Here is a 19,642-nt window from a genome sequence, read left to right as displayed (position 1 = left end):
TTGAAACTTAAAATTAATTACCAATTAGCCTATTCCAAAATTTTGCTGACATCTCAACTCTAATGTATCTCCTCTCTCATTCTTTGCCCTTGTGGGTTTATGACTTTTGTTCCTTTATTAAGGTTTTGGGAGAAACAGAAGAAAATGCAGGTGTTCAATCTGCCGGGCATGACCAGTAGTCTCAATTTAGCTTCCATAGAAACAACTACTCTTCTCCTTAGTACTCGATTTCTGTTGCTTTATGTAATACTTAATCAAATTGTATAATTACAATGACAAGTACAACTGGCATAAATAAGTTTAAGAACAAACCCATTTTGACTCTCAGTAAATATGCACCTCAGTTAGTGGGAACAGAAGTATATGGGCATTAGTCATTTTACAGAAGAAGTGAGAGTTGTGGTTAAGTTGGGCAAGTTGGATTAAATGGAGATTAGTCAACTGAGTTTCTATTTTAAATAAATGAATATAAGGCATTCATTAAGAGGGTGTATTATTGAAAATCTAAATGATTTGACTTCTTAGACAACCAATTTAAAGAAGCTAATCTGTCTTTTTTTGTTGTTGTTTAGAAAAAAATGGGGTTTCATTCTTTTTGCCCAGGCTGGAGTGTAGTGGCATGATCACAGCTCACCACAGCCTCAATCTCCTAGGTCCAAGCGATCCTCCCTCTTCAGCCTCCCAAGAAGCTAGGACTACAGACACATACCACCACACCCGGCTAATTAAAACACAAGTTTTTTATTTTTATTTTTTTTATGGAGACGGGGTCTCCCTATGTTTCCCAGGCTGGTCTTCAACTCTTGGGCCCAAGGAATTCTCCCACCTTGTCTTCCCGAAGTGCTGAGATTACAGTCATGAACCACCGTGCCTGGCCTAATGATCTTTTAAAAAGCCTTTAGCAAACAAATGCCTTTCTGAGGTCAGAGTCTTTTCTGCACTTTGACATGGGTAGTATCGAAGAGTCCAGAGTTAACTCCTGACTCCTGGCTCCTGCTCTATCCTAACTCCCAAAAATCTCTGCCTCTGCCTTGATCTCCTAGTGGACTTTTGAGCTGCTTTGACCTCAAAGACCTTGGTTTGCATGTATGAGTCATACCTTGTGAGGCTCCCTTTCATAGGTACTTGGCTGTCCAGCCTCTAGCCTTTGGAGAATTCAGGGCAGACGGACTTGCTTTCCTATTGGCTTCCTCCTATGCAGGATGTTAGCTTCAGTTTCTCTGCTCCACATCAGTTATCCATTCTTTGCTTTCCATCTTCCAGAATTCTGACATTTTCCATCTGTCATCACCCGTATTTGTCTTTATATTTGAAGAGTTTACAGCTCTTTTAAGAACATTGTTATCCCTTTACTATCAGTTTAATGAAAGTTCTGAGGGGTAGAGAATCACTGCTTCTCTTGAGTAATTCATGTGTGGCTTTCTCTCTACTATGGTAGCTTCCTATTTCCTAAGCTGATATTTCCTTGATCTCCTGATTCTTCTGAAAACAGGAGCCTCAGTTTTTAGCTTTCTAGACAATTTGAAAAAGACATCTACTCAGCCTTCAGAGCCCTATTTGTTCTGTGGTTAATATGCAGCCAGAAAGAAGTCAATGTAAGTCAGCTTTTGCAAGTATCAATTAGAACTTAGGGGATGTGTCAGGATAAAAGTTAAGTGTAATTATTTTAAGTCAAGCTAACTCTGGGAAATTTCCTCTTGATAGAAAAATAATACTCATAAGGTCAGATGAGCTTTTCTCCTTTGACTGTGAAGAAGGGAATATTTAGGGACTGGAAGTTAAAACTTTTCCTTAGGACAAGATTAAGAGTTGTAACATTTCCTAAACTCACAGCAATTGTTTTTTTGTACAATTGCATGGCACTTTCAGTTTCAAAGGTCCTTTTTTTTGGGAGGTGGATAGAACTTAAAATAATACCTTCCATCTTTAGTACAGTTGTTGGTGGGATATTGGTTCCGGGACACCCCCACAGATAACAAAATCTGTGGTTGCTCAAGTCCCTTATATAAAATGGCATATGTAGTATTTGCACGTAACCTACGCACATCTTCCTGTATGCTTTAAATCATCTCTAGATTACTTATAATACCTAATACAATGCCTACACATCACTCTTTCACATAGATTCAGTGTAGTACTAGGTGAGCAGCAAATTCAAGTTTTGCTTTTTGGAATTTTGTGGAACTCCCCACCCCCAAAATATGTATATATACATATATATTTTATATATAGTTTATATATAATATATATGTATTTTATATATATATATATATATATATATATATATTTTTTTTTTTTTTGGAGACAGAGTCTCACTCAGCCACCCAGGCTGGAATGCAGTGGTGTGATCTTGGCTCACTGCAACCACAATCTCCCGGCTTCAAGCAATTCTCCTGTCTCAGCCTCCTAAGTAGCTGGGATTACAGGCACCTGCCATCATACCCAGCTAATTTTTGTGTTTTCGTAGAGACAGGGTTTCACCATATTGGCCAGACTGGTCTTGAACTCCTAACCTCAGGTGATTTGCCTGCCTCGGCCTCCCAAAGTGCTAGCATTACAGGCATGAGCCACTGTACCTAGCCCCCCACCAAATATTTTCCATCTCCAATTGATTGAATCCATGGATTTGGAACCCATGGATACAGAGGGCTGACTGAATATAACTTTTCACATATTTTTTTTTTTTCCTGCAGAAATGTAATCAGTTCTTTCAGACTAGAGATTGTTTCTGATACATCTTAGCATCTCTGAGTGCCAGAATGAGGGCCTACCATAAGGTCAGGCACATAAAACTCGTTTAATCTTTCTATCAACCCGTGAATGTGGAAGTACGGTTACTCTAATGTTATAGCTGTGGAAACTGAGGCACAACCTACACAGCTGTAGTAAGAGGTAGAGGTGAGAGTTAGTAACTTATTTTACAGAGGGAATGAAAATGGTGGGTAAGTCGGACAAGTTGGTTCCTAGGATAACACCAAGAGGAACTGACTCCACTGATTAACCAGGTTAGCTGCCTCCTACCCAAGTACTCTGCAGCATTTGCCTTCAGTGACAACATGTAAGGTGCTTTCCGGAGAGACAGATCTGGGACTTCATGGAGCTTGCAGAATTGGTTGTATGACTGCTGGCTAATAAGTGTTTGACACATTTGGCCTAAGACTATCTCTGAAACATACCACCTGAAGCGTGGTTGTGGAGAAGCCCCATAGTTCAATCTATATCTTAACTGTTGGAGGCTATTGATACCTGCCTTAAAGATGTTATTAATAACAAACATGAATGACCACATTGACTTAGGTTAATTTGTAACCTCCTTCTCCCTTAGTTATCTCCAGCCAAAAGAACTCTAGTCTAAGAGAGTCACAAAATATCTTGTGAAAATTTACCACAGGCCTCAAACAGAGACTCGGGGGACTGAAGTCTCTGACATGAGTGCTTCCTGCAGAGTATAAGCATTTGGAACATGGATAAGTCCTGTGGGCTAAAATCTCCGGCAAGCAGCAGTTAGAAATTCAATGTTGTCCCCAAGCACTATAGATCTCCTGAGTGTTTTGAATTCCAGTGGGAAGGGAGTTCTGATAAAAGGCAGCTGAGTTTGGAAGGATTATAGCCTCAGGATGGCTCCTCTCCCTTTTGACCCATGGTTGAGGAAATTCTGCCTCAGCAGCCTTGTCTCTCTCCCTTTCTGCATCCATCTCACTGGTGTCCCCAACCCCCGGGTACATGGCCTGTTGATCTCCCATGTGTGATCCCCCATCTCAAGCAGCAATTCCAAAGACGTTGGAGAATGTTGGCCTTGTTGGTTGTCTCATATCAGAAATAATCTGAGAGTTGCTTGTGAATTGCAGGACTATTTAGATTTTGAGGTCATAGAACTGGTACTTTTAAAATGTCTTTTTATTTTTAAATTATTATTATTATTATTATTTTAAGAAATAGAGATGGGGTCTTGCTATGTTGCGCAGGCTGGTCTTGAACTTCTGGCCTCAAGTGATTCTCCTGCCTTGGCCTCCCAAAGTGCTGGGACCACAGGTGTGCACCACCGCACCCAGCCTTTAAAATGTCTTAAAAAGTGAAAACTATATTTGAATATAAATAAAGAATTAAGAACAATACTTGAGTATTGAGACTATATTATCCAATACAATTGATGAAACTATAGACCACACTCTCTAGACTTGCACACAAGCTTTTCAGTTTTAATTTCACATAATTTGAAAACTGACATACATGTGACTATAGAGCATTTGAAATGTGACTCATACAACTGAGGAACTGAATTTTTTATTTTATTTAAGTAACTTAAATTTAAATAGCCACCTGTGAGTAGTAGCTACCATCCTGGTCACCACACATCCAGAACACGGTGGTAAGCCTGTATCAGGATAGTCTAGGTTATGTTGCAGCCACAGAGAACCCTAAAATCTTGGTGATTTAAAAGAACAAATATTTATTTCTTGCTGGTGTTATGTCCCCATTTTGGGTTGGCTAGAGACCCAGATGGCTGCAGCAGCCACCATCTCACGCATTGCCAGTCATTATGGAGAGGCTTGTACCAGCACATAAATGCTCTGGTCCCGAGGGTACATACATAACTTCTGGTCACAGCTCACTGACTAGGACTAGTCACATGGCCCCATCTAACCAGGAAGCCGACAGTGAAGCCCTAACTCTGTGCAGAGATCCTTAGCAACAACTGCCACTGACATTATCCCCCACTTTCAAAATACAGAGAAGGAGTCCTAAGGGATAAAGAGAGTAGTGCTACTTGTGTTTTGTTGAAAAATGGAGAATTGGGTTTCTCGGAACTCATTTATTATCTCCTATGTACTCATTAGCATGGATTTATCAAAAACAGGTGAGGTGTGGAGCAAAAAGCAAATTTCAAACATTTTAACAAAAATAAAAAACCTTTACATAAATTTAGAGCTGACAACAGTCAGCATGTCTTACTAGTTGCATGTAGGAAATATCTTTTAATAAGAAGATATGCAATGCAAGGAACAATCAATGGATTTTTTTTATATGTTTGGGATGAAAATGAATGGAAGAAAGTATATCTGTTATTTTTCTTGGTGCAGCATATAAATTGTACATTTTTCACTAGCAAGGAATAAAAAGAGTCATTTTCTTTAAAAACAATAAATTACTAGGGACATTTGTGGATTGTGATTGTCTTAAATATGAAAACACTAAACATTTATTAACTGGACAACGGATTGTTTCTTTCCAGACTACATCAAAGAATCAGAGAATTATCTAGCCCTACATTTAACAGCATGTCTTAAACTCTTTCTAGACCATCCACAATATTGCTTGAACATCTGAAGACATGGGGGACTCGCCATCTGATATCTGATAACAGACTTCCTGTAAAGCAGAACCAGTAGTTTCTTGATAACAAATTCTTCAATATGAAGATATGGATAAAGCATTTGGCTGCCAATAATGAATTGCACCAAAGTCACCAATTCAAACCATGCCCTGGTAAATAGTATTAGTGATGATGATGATGATGATGATGTCACATGTTGAAAATGTCATGTAGATTTTAGCATTCTGAGAACGTGATACTCTATAACAGTGGTCCCTAACATTTTTGGCACCAGGGACCACTTTCATGGAAGACAGTTTTTTTCATGGATCAGGAGAGGGGGTGGTTTTGGGATGATTCAAGCACATTATACTTATTGTACACTTTGTTTCTATTATTATTACATTGTAATAATAATAAAATAATTATACAACTCATCATATATAGAATCAGTGGAAGCCCTGAGCTTGTTTTCCTGCAACTAGACTGTCCCATCTAGGGGTGATGGGAGACAGTGACAGATCATCAGGCCTTAGATTCTCATAAGGAGCGTGAAACCTAGATCCCTCACATGAGCAGTTCACAATAGAGTTCGTTCCTGTGAGAACCTAATGCTGCCACTCATCTGACAGGAGGCAGAGCTCAGGCAGTAATGCGAGCAATGGGAATCGGCTGTAAATATAGATGAAGCTTTGCTCACTTGCCCACTGCTAACCTCCTTATGTGTGACCTGGTTCCTAACAAGCCATGTACCCGGGGGTTGGGGACACCTGCTCTATAAGATGTCCTTCTAGAATGATACAGTACTAAGCTGATGCTCAAGAGAAATTTTGAACTAAATGTGTAAATTAGGCTACCTATATAAACAAGAACTTCCTAAATCATTCTGTTCCATAGTAAAACACAACCATGTAAGCCAGTTCTTCACATATACGCACCAGTGTCTGTTTTTTGTTGCCAAGAGGTATCTGTGTTCTTTACAACTGGTAGCATGGAAAGAAAGAGAAGTCTGCAAAGATTGAACAAACAGCATGCACTGTGGTATCCTTTATTTAAAAATTGTGAGCTGACTACAGTTGTAGTGTTCTCATTTACCATTCTGATGGCATAATAAACCAAGAGAACATTAACACAATTCCAAGAAGGCATTAACCTGTAACACACGTATACGCCACACATGCACACACACAACATACACGCACACAAAGGTTATATTCTGAACACAAAAGTGATGGAAAAAAGCTCTGAATGCTCTAAATCAAATAAAAACCCTTTATTATAATAAACTGTGGCAATACTGTGGCTATTATGAAAAATATTGTAACTATTTTAAAAGCAAAAGGAAAAATACTGGCAGTTTGAAACTAGCAGCAAAAAGCAGATAAAAATAGAATGGAAGATAACATAAGACTAATATCAAAATTCTAATGTTGATACTGTGTAGGACTGCACTGAAGTAATTTTAAATTGGTTCTTAAGGAACTCTTAAAAAGTCCCTTAAAATATTAAATTGTTGCACCTTACAAACAGTGGAAAAGAAAAAAAAAGGATTTGGAATGTTACACACACACAGAAGAAATGTATTAGGTCTATCAATTTTGGTCTTTGTTTATGACCTTCAAAACATTTTATAAAGAAAAAATTTAAGTGCCAATGTAGTGAAAGAAAGTTAAAAATTCCTAAAGATGCAAGTCTGAGTGCATTTACCAGGTCTAAGAATATATTTAAAGGTTAGGGGCAAGGCATGATTGATGCACATTTAAGAAGAAAAATATGGAGCCCATAAGGTAGGTCAAGTTCTTTGGAGAGTGTTGAGAATGAAGATGTATTAAACTCTGGCTATCTTGGAGGAGATTCCAAAGTACATGGAGTTCTCCAGCTCTTTATCAGTTGAAATCTGTTTCATCGTGGCCAATAGATAAGACTAACTTTTCAGCAAACTGGTTTCTCCTGTATTCAAACACAAAAATCTTTACCACACATTCAGAGCTGATAACAACACAAATAAGAATCCTGGTTTACAAAGGAAACGACATAAGCAAGGATTTTTTTTCCCATGGGTTCTTAACCAAATGTCTGAAGCTGCTAGACATCTGCAAAGAGGGGATACGTTTAGATTTCCTACTGATTTTGGAAGAAAAATATTTTCCTAAGGAAGCCAGAGTCATCCATGAGCAGGGACCTGTCTTCAGAATCTAAGAAGCATAATGTCCTTAATGCTTAAACTCATGACAAGTTGAGATCCAGAAAAACTGGCAGGTGGAAGGGGAAAGAGAAATGGAGAGTTTGAACATCTGCAGTGTACTTTGGAATAGAGTGGCTCAACTGCTTTCAGAAATGAATTGCTGGAGTACTGGGAGAAAACCCAGTTATCCGGAGTCAGGGGGTGGGGAGAGAGAGGCCTCCCATCTCCAGGGACCCTCTGGGCTGAGCTGTGGGCCAGAACCCTTGTTTTGGCCTTATTTTTCATGAGCACAGTCAAGTGGATAATTTATGACTTTGCCCAGGTAAATATTTGGTTTGGTTACTTTCTCTCTAAAATCAATTGGTCAGCCAAGTTACTGGTGTTTTCCCTAAATGAAATCTAGTGGCACTAGTATCTTAAGGTGCCAGCTAATGTAGATTAATGCCCATCAATAACGCTGCTAGGTATCAACTGCTGTTGCTGAAGAATCAACCCACAAATGACCTAACTAGATAATCTATCACACTAGGTGCTTTTACTATCTTTTTTTTTTTTTTTTTTTTTGAGTTTTAGAGAAATAGTCCTTTTAATATGACTTAGAAACTGCTTTTCTCTGGCTTTGTTTCACTCTTCTTCCTCTTCCCCTTCCCCTTCACCTTCCTCCATCGTTTCCACAATGAGCTCTGCTGTGCAGGTGGCTTCTCCAAGACTGTTGACAGCTTTGCAGGTGTACTTGGCATCATCATCCCCACAAACATCACTAATAATTAAAGAGCAGTTCCCGTCCTCATCGTAGTCTATCTGGAAGTGGCGGGACTCCCTGATTGACTGGTCATCTTTGAACCAGACAACCTCGGGGTCCGGGTATCCTGCATCACAGGGAGAGAGCACAAGTTGCAGGAACTGTTATTCAAAATTTATCAACTCATGCAAGCAACTCATAAGCTACCACTATTGATAAAGGTGGTTAAGGAAAAAATTTTCATGTTGGCCTTTATCAACTGTTTTGATATCTACATTAGAAAATGGACATGTCTTGTAAATACCAATATCTGAAACCCCAAATAGAATATGTTAAATTTGTTCCATTTCCCACACATGTTGGACTAGCACCACGTCCTACCTATTAAAAAACTTAATGGTGTTTTTTTTGTTTTTTTTTTATAGTGATGAGTCTCACTCTGTTGCCTAGGCCGGAATGTAGTGGCATGATCATAGCTTATTGTTGCTCAAATTCCTGGGCTCAAACAATCCTCCCTTCTCAGCCTCCTGAGTAGTGGAACTATAGACATGAGAGACCATACTCAGTTAAACATCCCACCTTTCACTTTTTGAGGGGTAGGAGGCAGGGTCTCATTCTATCACCCAGGCTGGAGTGCAGTGGCATGAACATGGCTCACTGCAACTTCCTGGGCTCAAGCAATCTTCCTCCCTCAGCCTCCCAAATAGCTGGAGCTACAGGTACACACCACCATGCCCGGCTAATTTTTTAAAAAGTTTTTTTTGTAGAGACAGGGTCTCCTATGTTTCCCAGGCTGGTCTCAAACTCCTGGGCTCAAGTGATCCTCTGACCTTGGCCTCCCAAAGTGCTGGGATTATAGGCGTGAGCCACCACACCCACCCACCTTTAAACAGAGTACTACCTGAGGCTAGGCATGGTGGCTCACACCTGTAATCCCAGCACTTTGGGAGGTCGAGGTGGGCAGGAATTCAAGACCAGCTTGGCCAACATGGCAAAAAAAAAAAAAATAAAAAAGAGTACTACCTGAAATACTGCTCCAACTCCAACTCTACACCTAGATCTAAATACCTTCTTAGATTGATAATACAATTTTCTTTTTCTTTTTTTTGAATCAGAGTCTCACTCTGTTGCCCAGGCTGGAGTGCAGTAGCATGATCTTGGCTCATTGTAACCTCCACCTGATTGGTTCAAGTGATTCTCGTGCCTCAGCCTTCTGAGTAGCTGGGATTACAGGTGCGTGCAACCGCACCCAGCTAATTTTTGTATTTTTAGTAGAGACAGGGTTTCAGCATGTTGACCAGTCTGGTCTGTATCTCCTGACCTCAAGTAATCCACCCGCCTCGGTCTTCCAAATTGCTGGGATTACAGGTGTGAGCCACCGTGCTTGGCTGAAAATACAATTTTCTATCTATTTTTTTTGACAGAGTCTCACTCTGTTGCCTAGGCAGGAGTTCAGCAGCATGATCTCGGGTCACTGCAACCTCCACTATCCAGGCTCAAGTGATCCTCTCACCTCAGCCTACTGCATAGCTCAGACTGCAGGTACACACCACCACAGCCAGCTAATTTTCATATTTTTTATAGAGATGGGGTTTCACCATGTTGCCCAGGCCGGCCTTGATCTCCTGGACTCAAGTGATCTGCCTGTTGAGATTACACGCATGAGTCACTATGCCCAGCCTAAATTTTCAATTTTGTATAATAGTTAAAGTTAAATAATTTAAATGAAAAATAAGAGTAAAAACAAAATGGGAACAAGGGATCTTTTTGGAGTGATGAAAATGTTCTAAAATTGGATTGTGGTGGTGGTTGCATGACTATAAATTCATTAAAAATAATTGAATTGTGCATTTAAAATAGGTGAATTTTATGGTATATAAATTATAACTCAATAAAGCTAATAACAGCTATATAAAACATAATTGAAAAGAGCTGATAATATTTCTAAGAAGAAGAAAGCAATATTTGTCTTAGTCTGATCCAAAGCAGGTAATTTGCCTATGGACAATTGGAAATGGACCTCACCAATGAGCCTTTATGCATTAGTCATATTTCTGCAAAGTTCAGCAATTAAAAAATAAAATACACATGCATATAAAATACATACATATTATATATGTTTAAAGTGTATGTGTGCATATATATGCACAGAAGCATTACCAACATTGTGCATTTTGGTCGCATGTACATGGCATATACATGTACCCCGCTTTTAAAGTCATACATATACATACCTTTAAAAATATACAATATATTCCACCTGACTTTCTCTTAAATGTTGGAGATGTATTTTTATAGGAAAAAACCTGTAGCCCTGATACGGTTTGGATGTTTGTGCCCCCTGAATCTCATGTTGAAATGTGATCCCCAGTGTCGGAGGTGGGGCCTGGTGGGAGGTGTTTGGGTCATGGAGGCAGATCCCTCATGAATGTCTTGGTGCCCTCCCCAAGGTAATGAGTGAGTTCTTGCTCTGTCAGTTCATGTGGATCTGGTCGTTAAAACGTGGCATGTCCTTCTCTCTCGCTGTCTCTCTTGCCATGTGACATGCCTGCTTCTGCTATGATTGAAAGCATCCTGAGGCCTCACTGGATGCAGATGCTGGCACCAAGCCAAATAAGCTTCTTTTCTTTATAAATTTTCTAGCCTCAGGTATTCCTTTATAGCAATGCAAACAGGCTAATACGAGCCCTAACCAGAAGAAAAATTATACATAAGAAATCAAGAATTCTAATATTCTTTTCAATGTTTTTTCAAAACAATTTTGGAAATTGTTTTTTTGAAGTAATTAGGAACACCCAGACCATGAGGAAAATTGGGTCAGGAAGAGCTGATCGTAAAGTACCCTGCACTCCCACGCCCTGGACTCTCAGTGCATAAGTTTCAATTTTGTTTTTATCACAACAACATCCATATGCTTTAATTTCTCATCAGAGCTCCAGCCAAAAGTTGCATAAATATCAACGAAACAATTCCAAAGAGAAAATTAAGTACGAAACAATCCCAAAGAGAAAATTGAGTACAAAATGATAATCATTGTGTTACTTTAAAACATTCAAAAAAGAAAAAAAAACTTCAGAAGACCCAATGCAATGGTAATGGTGAGAACTGCAAGCAGTGGCTCCAGAGTCTTCAACAGAATCCCCAGTCTGAGAATTTTCACATTATCAAAGGCAGCACATCCACTTTCTTTTAATTGAATGGAGAAAGGAAAATGACTATGGTAGGTGAAGCATTGATAAAGCACTTTGATAATATAAAGATGCAGAAGAAAAACTATTTTTTCCATTCCTAACTTTGGGTTATTTTACTCAAAAGGCATTGTCTACTCACATTGCTGGAGAATCAAAGAAAGTGGGAGGCACAGTTTGTTCTGACTGCTGTACAGTGCTATGCGGCCTTGGGAAAGTTGCCTAATAAACTTCTGTGCTCTATTTGGTCAGACCAAAATGGGCGATAACCTGCCACCCTGCTTGGCAGGTGAAAGTCATAGACTTGAAGCAAAGAGCCTGTCTTATCTTGTCCCTTCTCTTTCTAGACGGTTGTAATCTATATGAAAATGGAAACGCTTTGTGTCATCAACTTTGCTTATTTCTCAGGTGCTATGCCATGACCCCTTAAGGTCCCTTGAGCTCTGACCACTGATGGGTCTATGGCTGCATTATTCCCAGTAGGCAGATAAGCAGCCTGGGGAAGATGGCATTGGCTGAGTGCTTTGTCCTGGGTGCCTGGCTCCCAACTGGCCTCAGTCTGAAGTCACAATGCATGCTCTCTCTCTGTACCTGCCAGTCCCACAACTTTTCCCTTTACTCCATGACATCTTTACAAGATCTAAAAGGTTCCCCTTTCTCACATATTCCCCTCACAGAATCTCCAGAGCCACTCTATGACTTAGCTATCATCTTACAGTGGAGGGATCTTAACCCAGGGGAGCTGGACCACCATCCAAGGTCACACAGCCTGTGGACAAGTAGCAGAGCCTGCCGACTCCACATCCTATGTCTTTGTGCCAGCCTTCCTTTGAGGGCCTCGTATGGGCAAGTCACATGCTTTTCAGCAGTTTGCAAAGCTCATTTCACTAAGCATGTTCCAAAGCCAGGTAAGTCCATGCAAGGCCATTTCTAAACTTAGGTCTAGTGGCTGGTGTAAGTAGGTGAAATTTCAAATGTGCCCCCTGGGGAAGTGACTGAAGGACATACCTTCAGGAGGTGGGGAGTGCAGGGCATCGCCCTTTATGAGCAGCTCCTGCTGACCCAGTTTCCCCCAAAGCTTGGCGGTTCCTCATTGTCCCAAGCTGCACAGAACTGACATCCTGCCCAGGGTGCATGGTAGGGACCCTACCATCCAGCTACACCCTATTGACGGTGAAGAGAAGCACAGCTACAACTTACCTTCAATCTTGCAGTCAAATCTAGCAGCACTTCCCTCCACAACTTCTAAATCACGAATGGTCTTAGAGAAATAGGGTTTTACATGAGGCTTTTCCTCAGCAACAGCCTCAAGGAAAGCTTGGGACACATCTTCTAGAAGACAGAGAAGAAGACCAGGTCATTTCTTCATTCCTTGTTCTCGCCTCGCCTCTAGCTTAAAGAAACTAACTTTTTAAAAAGTCGCCATGATTTAGCAAAGAAGGCAGCTTTGAGAACTGAATCATAAGCACGGCTTTCTCCTGGGGACAGGTTGGCCTGCTGCCAAATAGTTTTTGGCAGAAGAAAGAACTGTGCCCAAGCTGAGGAAATGATCAGACTCCCCCTTTCCCTTATGCTGACATGTTGAAAGAGGAAATCATCTTTAAAAAGGATTTCTGGCTGCATTTCATGCTGCTTTAGGATTCAGCTGAGGGTATCTGAGCACGGCAGGACCTCGCTGGCCTTCCTAGTCTTGGTATCCCTCTGCCCTCCTTCTGCAGCAGGTGTTCCACCTGCTTTTTAGAAGGGAGGAACCATGTCCTAGCCGCATCTTCAGCTTCCAGTGGCTCTTGCTCCATGCTCACACTGCCTTCATGCTGTGTGACTGTGGACCAGGATGTAGGATTGGTTCAGGGAAAAACTATAACTTGGAGGGACAACTGTATCTCCTCCCTTCCCTTCAGGCTATGTCTAGGTCATCTGAGGAGGGGCAGGAGTGGCTCGGGAGGGACCAGGCCTGTGTGCTGCAGTCTCTGTCCCTGGCTGCAAGGAAGCTCCAGAGCAGGCAGCTGCTGGCCTCACCAATAACCCTACCTTTGCTCACCAAAGGGATCTAAGCTCAGCTTCTCACCAGTGGATACAAAAAGCACCAGGCAGGGAGGGACAGAGGGAGTCTCTGGCCAAATGAGATAAGGGCCTGGCCCTGCAGGCACCTGAAGCAGGAAAAGGCTGGGGCTTTCACTGAGGAGATGGACGGCACAGCATCTAACACGGTGAGCAAGTAACTGACCCTATTAGTCTCCAGGAGGGGCCCTGCCAATCCCAGTCTGCCCAGTTCAAATGACATGATTCAGCAGCATGAACAATGCCAAACAAATGTGGACCATGAGAGTTAATTTTTATTTATAACAAAACCACAAAGATGGTAGAAAATAGAATATTTTGTAAATCTTACACAACTGCATGTAATTTTAATGTATTTTTGCCCATTAATATAGAGTATCACTTTTGCCATAAGAACAAAGGAAGATTTTAATAAAGTCTTTGTTAATTTTAACACAAAATATATGAAAAAGCATAGCTGAGGTCATCTAGTTCTATTAGACAAATAACAACTTTCCCTCTGAAAATGGCTAAGCCTAAGGTTAAATGATTAAGAATAATTATTAGACTTAGTAACTGTCAGGGCAACTCAAAATTACTTCTGAATTTATCTTTGCAGGGCATATTAAAAAAAAAAATTAGAAAAAAAAAAAAAAAGAACAAAACCAACCAAAACCTCAAAATGCCCCTTTGTTCCCCAACCCTTTCTTTCTCACCAGCTGGCTGGAGAAACTCCTCCTTACCTTCAGATTCTAGTTTTTCTGCATTGAGCGGGCTGGTTGGTGACCCTGTTGAGGATTTCCTGCCACTGAGCCCTGAGATCATTGCCATAGAGGACAGTCTTCCAATGGCTCTCACAGCATTGCCCGTTTTCTGGAAAATAGACACGGGGGATGGACTCAGGCGTTGTCCCTGGTTCCAGCTGGGTAGTGCGAGGGGCTGCGGGGAGTAGAGCCCAGCCCCAGAGAAGCAGCTGTTCCCCGGATCAAGGACCTCCCGAGAGCCGAGGTTCTGCCAGAGGAGCGAACCCAACCTTGCTCTGCTCAGCACTGTCAGTGTGTCAGAAGATGTTCAGAGAATGGAATGGGGCCTGGAACTGATGTGTGCGTTAATGTGACTAAACAAGGTCAACATGAGACAAAAACCCTTTTCATACAGTGCTTCAACTCCCATAAAAGGGATAGTTTATATAAAGCAACTGCAGGCTGAGACAGCTCCAAAGACTTATTGCTGACTGGGCCTAGCGGGGCTGTTTCTCGTAAAACAATGCCAGTGATGTGATTATAATTGGCCAAGAGAATAGTTACTACGGATCCCACAAGTCCTGATGCAAAAATAATCACGATAATAATAACAGAGCATCCTGTTGACCTTGAGCAAGTCACTTAACCACTGTGAGCTTCAGTTTCCTTCTCTAGAAGGAGGCGGCTGGACAAGATGATCTCCAAGGTCCCATTTAGCTCTGTTTATAATTCAGAGACTTAAGTGATTTGGAGAAACACTCTGGCTGGCCCCAGCACAAGTCTACGATGCAGTGAAGCTCTGGAGGGGAGCTCTTCCCTGGTGTGCATTCAGGCACCGAAAAGAAGCATCGAAGAAATAAAAGGCAACGGCACTTTGCTTTTCGGTGACTAGACTTGGGAGAGGAAAGAATTTCTGCTGAAAAGGATCAGAACTTGAGATGTAATTTATTTACATTGTGAAAATTCTACCAAGCATAGGATCCCTAATAATGTACAATTGTGTCTTATTGTTTTTTTATCTTTCAATAAGTTTTTCACCTTTTTTCTAAGGTTAACAGGAATGACTAAGAAAACTAAAGCACAACCAAGTCTTTCCACCCCTGCACCCAAAGCATCTTTTTTAGGCATCTAAAAGCTGTGCATCCAGACAACAGATGTCACCACAGACTGGCTACTTGTCCCCCCTGAGAGAGGAAGGAAACAGCCTCTTCATAGGCAAATGGCTTGTACTCATTGCACCTCAAATTCTGCCTGCAAAGCCATTTTCCTCCTGAATTCACTTCACATGCTTAAGTACTTCAGTAAAACCTCACCATTTAGGACTACTTGGAAAGCCAGTAAGCTTCAGTAAAAAGTGATCATTTTGAAAATAAATAACTTCTGGGTGCTAAGGAAACATACAGAAAATTGTGTGCGTGTGTGTATGGTGAAAGAGGAGACTTACTGCGGTGGGCAGGATGACCTTACTGTCATGCCTCCTGCCGTCCTTGCTGCAGATTGCTTTCATGCACTTTGGACAGACATTCTACCTTGCTCTGTCCCCTAGCCATCCCTTCTCGCACACATCACACTGTGTGGTGTGGGTATGTTTCTGGCCTCTGCCGCCACAGTGAGGCTGGGTCACTGAACAGAATCCAGGGAGCCGCAGGTGGAGGTGATGAGGAGGGGAAGACGGTGAGAGATGAAAACTGAACAATTTAACTGTGAGCAGAACCACGGTGTGGCCCTGCAGAGAATGCCTCTGCAGGCTCAGGCCACGTGGCAACCTTTCCTGCTCTTCTGGCAGATGTTACTGGTTCAGCCTGTTTGTTGTGGTAGCCGGTGTGTAGAGAGAGATCCAGCTCTTCCCATGGGATGTTATCATGCCTTCAGGAACAGGTAAGAGGTGGTACAAGCCATGGCAGCCCTCCCTGTGTAGTCAATGTCAGACCAGCCTGCTTCCTAATCAACCTGATTCTCACACTCTGCCCTTCTCTGCTCTCCATTCCCTTTATCCAACACAGATTGGTTTGTCATGGGCTAGGAGCCTCTAAACCCAGAGGGTTTGTTCTCAACAAGGGATAGGTTAGTTCTCTAACCCTAATTGCTGGGAGACCTTGTGCAAGTCAATTCCCTTCTCTGGGCCTCAGGAGCCTGGGAGCAGAAGATTCTAATCTCCCTGCAGTTCCAGACCTCTACAGAAAGACGCTGGTTTATATCCATAAATCTGTAGCAAGGAACACCCGCCTTGAACCCATGAGCTCCCCATTTCCAGACATCAGGATTGAGACTGATCAGGACTGTCTTCACCTGTGTGGTGTGGAGAGATGATGCCTTTTCTCTTCCAGGTTTTATTTCATAACAAAGTGACTAATATGAACCTATTAGAACGAGGAAACAAAAGTTATAGTATTTCAGAGGAACTAGTAAATATATTAACAAATAAATAGGTCTCACATCTGGAGAACTTTTCTAAAAGATGGAGATATCCAGCATATAATTTCTAAAACATCAAAAATATCTGGAAATTGATTTGTGAAAAAAATTGCTGAGGAAGTTATTTGTCAGAACTAGAAATGAATATATGGGTATGTTCTAGTCTTCCACTTTTATGCCTTTGAGCTGACAACTGGTTATTGCTTTACTATCCAAGGACCTTAGGAAATTTTTGGAACATCAAGATAGCCAAGTTTTAATTTTGTAATTTCTGCCTTCATTTTGAGAAAGTCTTTTTCTCATTTGAGGGCAATTGCCCAGGCTGAATTCCTGTGTCACTGGTGGGCAGTATCTGCACCAGCCTCCTTCATGCAGCACAAGTTCCCTGCCACTTGGAGAGCTTGTGGGGCCAGCCATCTTGGCTTGCCGAGGCAGGCTTGTGGAGTTTCCCGGGATTAGGGTCTTTTGATGCCAATACCAAGACATTCCCTGGCAAATATATGGCAAGCTGGTTACCCGCACACCAGTCAGTCATCAAAGTCCCCCATATATATCATTAGCCCCAAGACTACAGTTTCCCCTGAGCAGGGCATACCATCCAAATGGGATGGTCAAGAATACTCCATGCTATGCTGAGTCCAGTGTTTTCTCCCCTAATGCCCTTGGTTCATAATGCTGGGGTCTTTATGGTTCCCGGAAAATAAAGATGCTACCCACGGGCCTCTGGTGTCTAGTCTTTTGCTTCCAGTGTGCATGCAGAAACGCTATTAATCTGCTCAACCTACCTGCCCCCATTGCTGCACCTTTCCAACATATCTTTGTAAAATTCTTTTAATATAAATTTAAAATATACCTTCTTTCAGAATAACTTCATTCTAAGATGAGTAATACGATTACCCATACGTATACGAGTCATCTATACCCAGCCTAGCTTTGTTTGTAGGGATTTGTTCCCATGACACTTCATTCCTCCTAGGGCTTTTTATGAAAACCACACCAGAATAACAAGAAGGTGCCTTCTCTGGCACAGCTACAGAGAGTTCCGGGCCATCTGAGCCTACCCTTCCCCTCTCCCTCTGCCCCTGCTTGCAGCCCATTCCTTCCCACTCCACCCCACCGCACAGAACCTTGGCTGCTGCAAGAGGGAACCCCCATATTCCAAGGGGAGCTAAGGCCCTGGTGCTTGCAGTTAAAATGCAGAAAACATTTTCCCAAGGGAGCAACGTAACATGAAATGGTTAGAGCTGTTAACAGGGAAGCTACTCTTCAGGGACGCTACTTGTTGAATGGGAATTTTGTGGACAACTTTTGTGGAAAAATCATTTCCAAATGTCGCCATCTATACTAAAATATAAAATTAAGTTTCCTTCTCTGAATTCTACCCTTTTCTTCCCCTGCCCTTCCAGAAAACCCTATGGCTAATAATGCTGTAAACAAGAAGAAAAAGAAATTGATTAAAATATCAGCATAGGCTGCGCACTCAGCACTTCGGGAAGCCAACGCAGGAGGATCACTTGAGGCCAGGAGTTCAAGACTACTCTAGGCAACATAGTGAGACCCTGTTTCTACCAAAGTTAAAAAAATAAAATAAAATTAGCCAGTGTGGTGGCATATGCCTATAGTCCCAGCTACTCAGGAGGCCGAGACGAGAAGATTGCTTGAGCCCAGGAGGTCGAGACTGCAGTGAGCTATGCTTGTACCACTGCCCTTCAGCCTGGGTGACAGCATGAGACCCTGTTTCTTTAAAAAAAAAAAAATCAGCACCACTGTGATTCCCTGACTGATTTAACTGAAAAATTCCCTTTGCCTCCTTTCCTATTTCCTCATCTCTTCTCTGCTCCTAGCCCCTGGGTTTAGGCGTCCTCCTGGCTTTGGTTCGTCTGCAGATGTTCCCAGGTGATAAGGCTGCCCCTTAACCTATAGCCTCAGCCAAGTAATATCCACTTAGACTCACTGCTCTGAGGACTGCCCCGCCCTGACATCAGCTTCCCTATCCTTTCCAGAAATATTTCTTTGAGACCTTCTGGCCACAGGATTATTAATACAGCTGACCTTTGATTTTGTAGATCCTCTCCCCTTTTTTAATAAAAGAATATTTGCTACTCAGATCCCAGTGGCACCAAAAGGTAAGCAGCTACAGATGTTTCAACTCACCTTGCACTTGAGGGAGGCCTGGAGACCCACCTAAACCTTCCCATGAGGGGCGTAGCCAGGAACTGACTTGCACGGCGGAGGAGCACAGCTGAGATGTGCTGGGGATGGTGGTCACTTAAACTCCACACTTGTGGCCCCCATTTGCCTTTGCTCCCTCTTTCAACCTCTGAGTGACACTCTACTTTTGAGGCAACTGTGATTTAGTCACCTGGTGTGGCAAATGACCAGTGTTCCAGTTGCCTCCAACACAGTAATTTCCCTTTTCTCTGCCACCCAGTCAGTCTCAATGCCCCTGGGTCCCTTGAGTATCCAGCTAAAAGACTCTGCTCCTGTCAAGCCAAGCCCAGCCAGAATGGGTCCAGCTCCCACCTCTGTGCCTTCTCCTCCACGTGTGCAGTCCTCTTCTCTGTTCTGACTCAGGTTCCACACCTGATTCAAACTCTTGAGCCTGGGAGCATTTCTTCATAATCACATCCAACTCTGGTTGTGACCAGGTCAGTTCTATCCACACACACCCGTGGCTATGGAGAGCTATCCGGATAGTTTATGTATCTTGGTGCACATTACATCCTTTCATGTCTAGTTACTTCAGTTCCCCCATTGTACTACATGGTCGCTGAGTATAGAAACCATGTCCTCTCAATTGCTTGAACCTGGGAGGCAGAGTCTGCAGTGAGCTGAGATCGTGCCACTGCACTCCAGCCTGGGTGACGGAGTGAGACTTTGTCTCAAGAAAAAAAAAGAAAGAAAGAAAGAAAGAAGGAAACCATGTCTTCTCCAGCAGCCTAAGAATTGTAATTCTAGGCCAGGAGCAGTGGCTCACGCCTGTAATCCCAGCACTTTGGGAGGCCGAGGTGGGCG

General features: G+C 42.2%; 1 protein-coding gene and 1 long non-coding RNA gene across 14 annotated transcripts in view; one reads left to right on the top strand and one right to left on the bottom strand.

Moving 5' to 3' along the window:
* LOC105470264 (uncharacterized) overlaps positions 1 to 14,258 on the top strand; it is a 36,265-nt gene extending 22,007 nt beyond the window's left edge. For all 3 annotated transcript variants that reach the window (XR_011620310.1, XR_011620308.1, XR_011620309.1), the window contains exons 4-6: positions 5,300 to 5,487; positions 12,107 to 12,337; positions 14,189 to 14,258. This is a non-coding gene — a long non-coding RNA (uncharacterized lncRNA). The remainder of the gene's footprint in view (positions 1 to 5,299; positions 5,488 to 12,106; positions 12,338 to 14,188) is intronic.
* LOC105470265 (myosin light chain kinase) overlaps positions 6,333 to 19,642 on the bottom strand; it is a 272,694-nt gene continuing 259,384 nt past the window's right edge. For 6 of the 11 annotated variants that reach the window (XM_011722065.3, XM_011722064.3, XM_011722066.3 and 3 more), the window contains 3 exons: positions 14,213 to 14,342; positions 12,630 to 12,761; positions 6,333 to 8,368 (listed from right to left, as the gene is read on the bottom strand). In XM_011722065.3, the coding sequence (XP_011720367.2) occupies positions 8,124 to 8,368; positions 12,630 to 12,761; positions 14,213 to 14,342 (507 nt within the window). In that variant the 3' untranslated portion in view covers positions 6,333 to 8,123. Of the gene's footprint in view, positions 8,369 to 12,629; positions 12,762 to 14,212; positions 14,343 to 14,502; positions 15,632 to 15,656; positions 15,863 to 16,501; positions 16,573 to 19,642 lie in introns of those variants that run through there. The other 5 variants (XM_071092341.1, XM_011722071.3, XM_011722072.3 and 2 more) reach the window with 5 other exon arrangements.

The sequence above is a fragment of the Macaca nemestrina genome, chromosome 2 (genome assembly GCF_043159975.1).
Source record: "Macaca nemestrina isolate mMacNem1 chromosome 2, mMacNem.hap1, whole genome shotgun sequence".
NCBI classification, from domain to species: domain Eukaryota; kingdom Metazoa; phylum Chordata; class Mammalia; order Primates; family Cercopithecidae; genus Macaca; species Macaca nemestrina.
The sequence above is the reverse complement of the archived record's forward strand: the minus strand, read 5'-3'. Positions and strand labels throughout refer to the sequence as shown.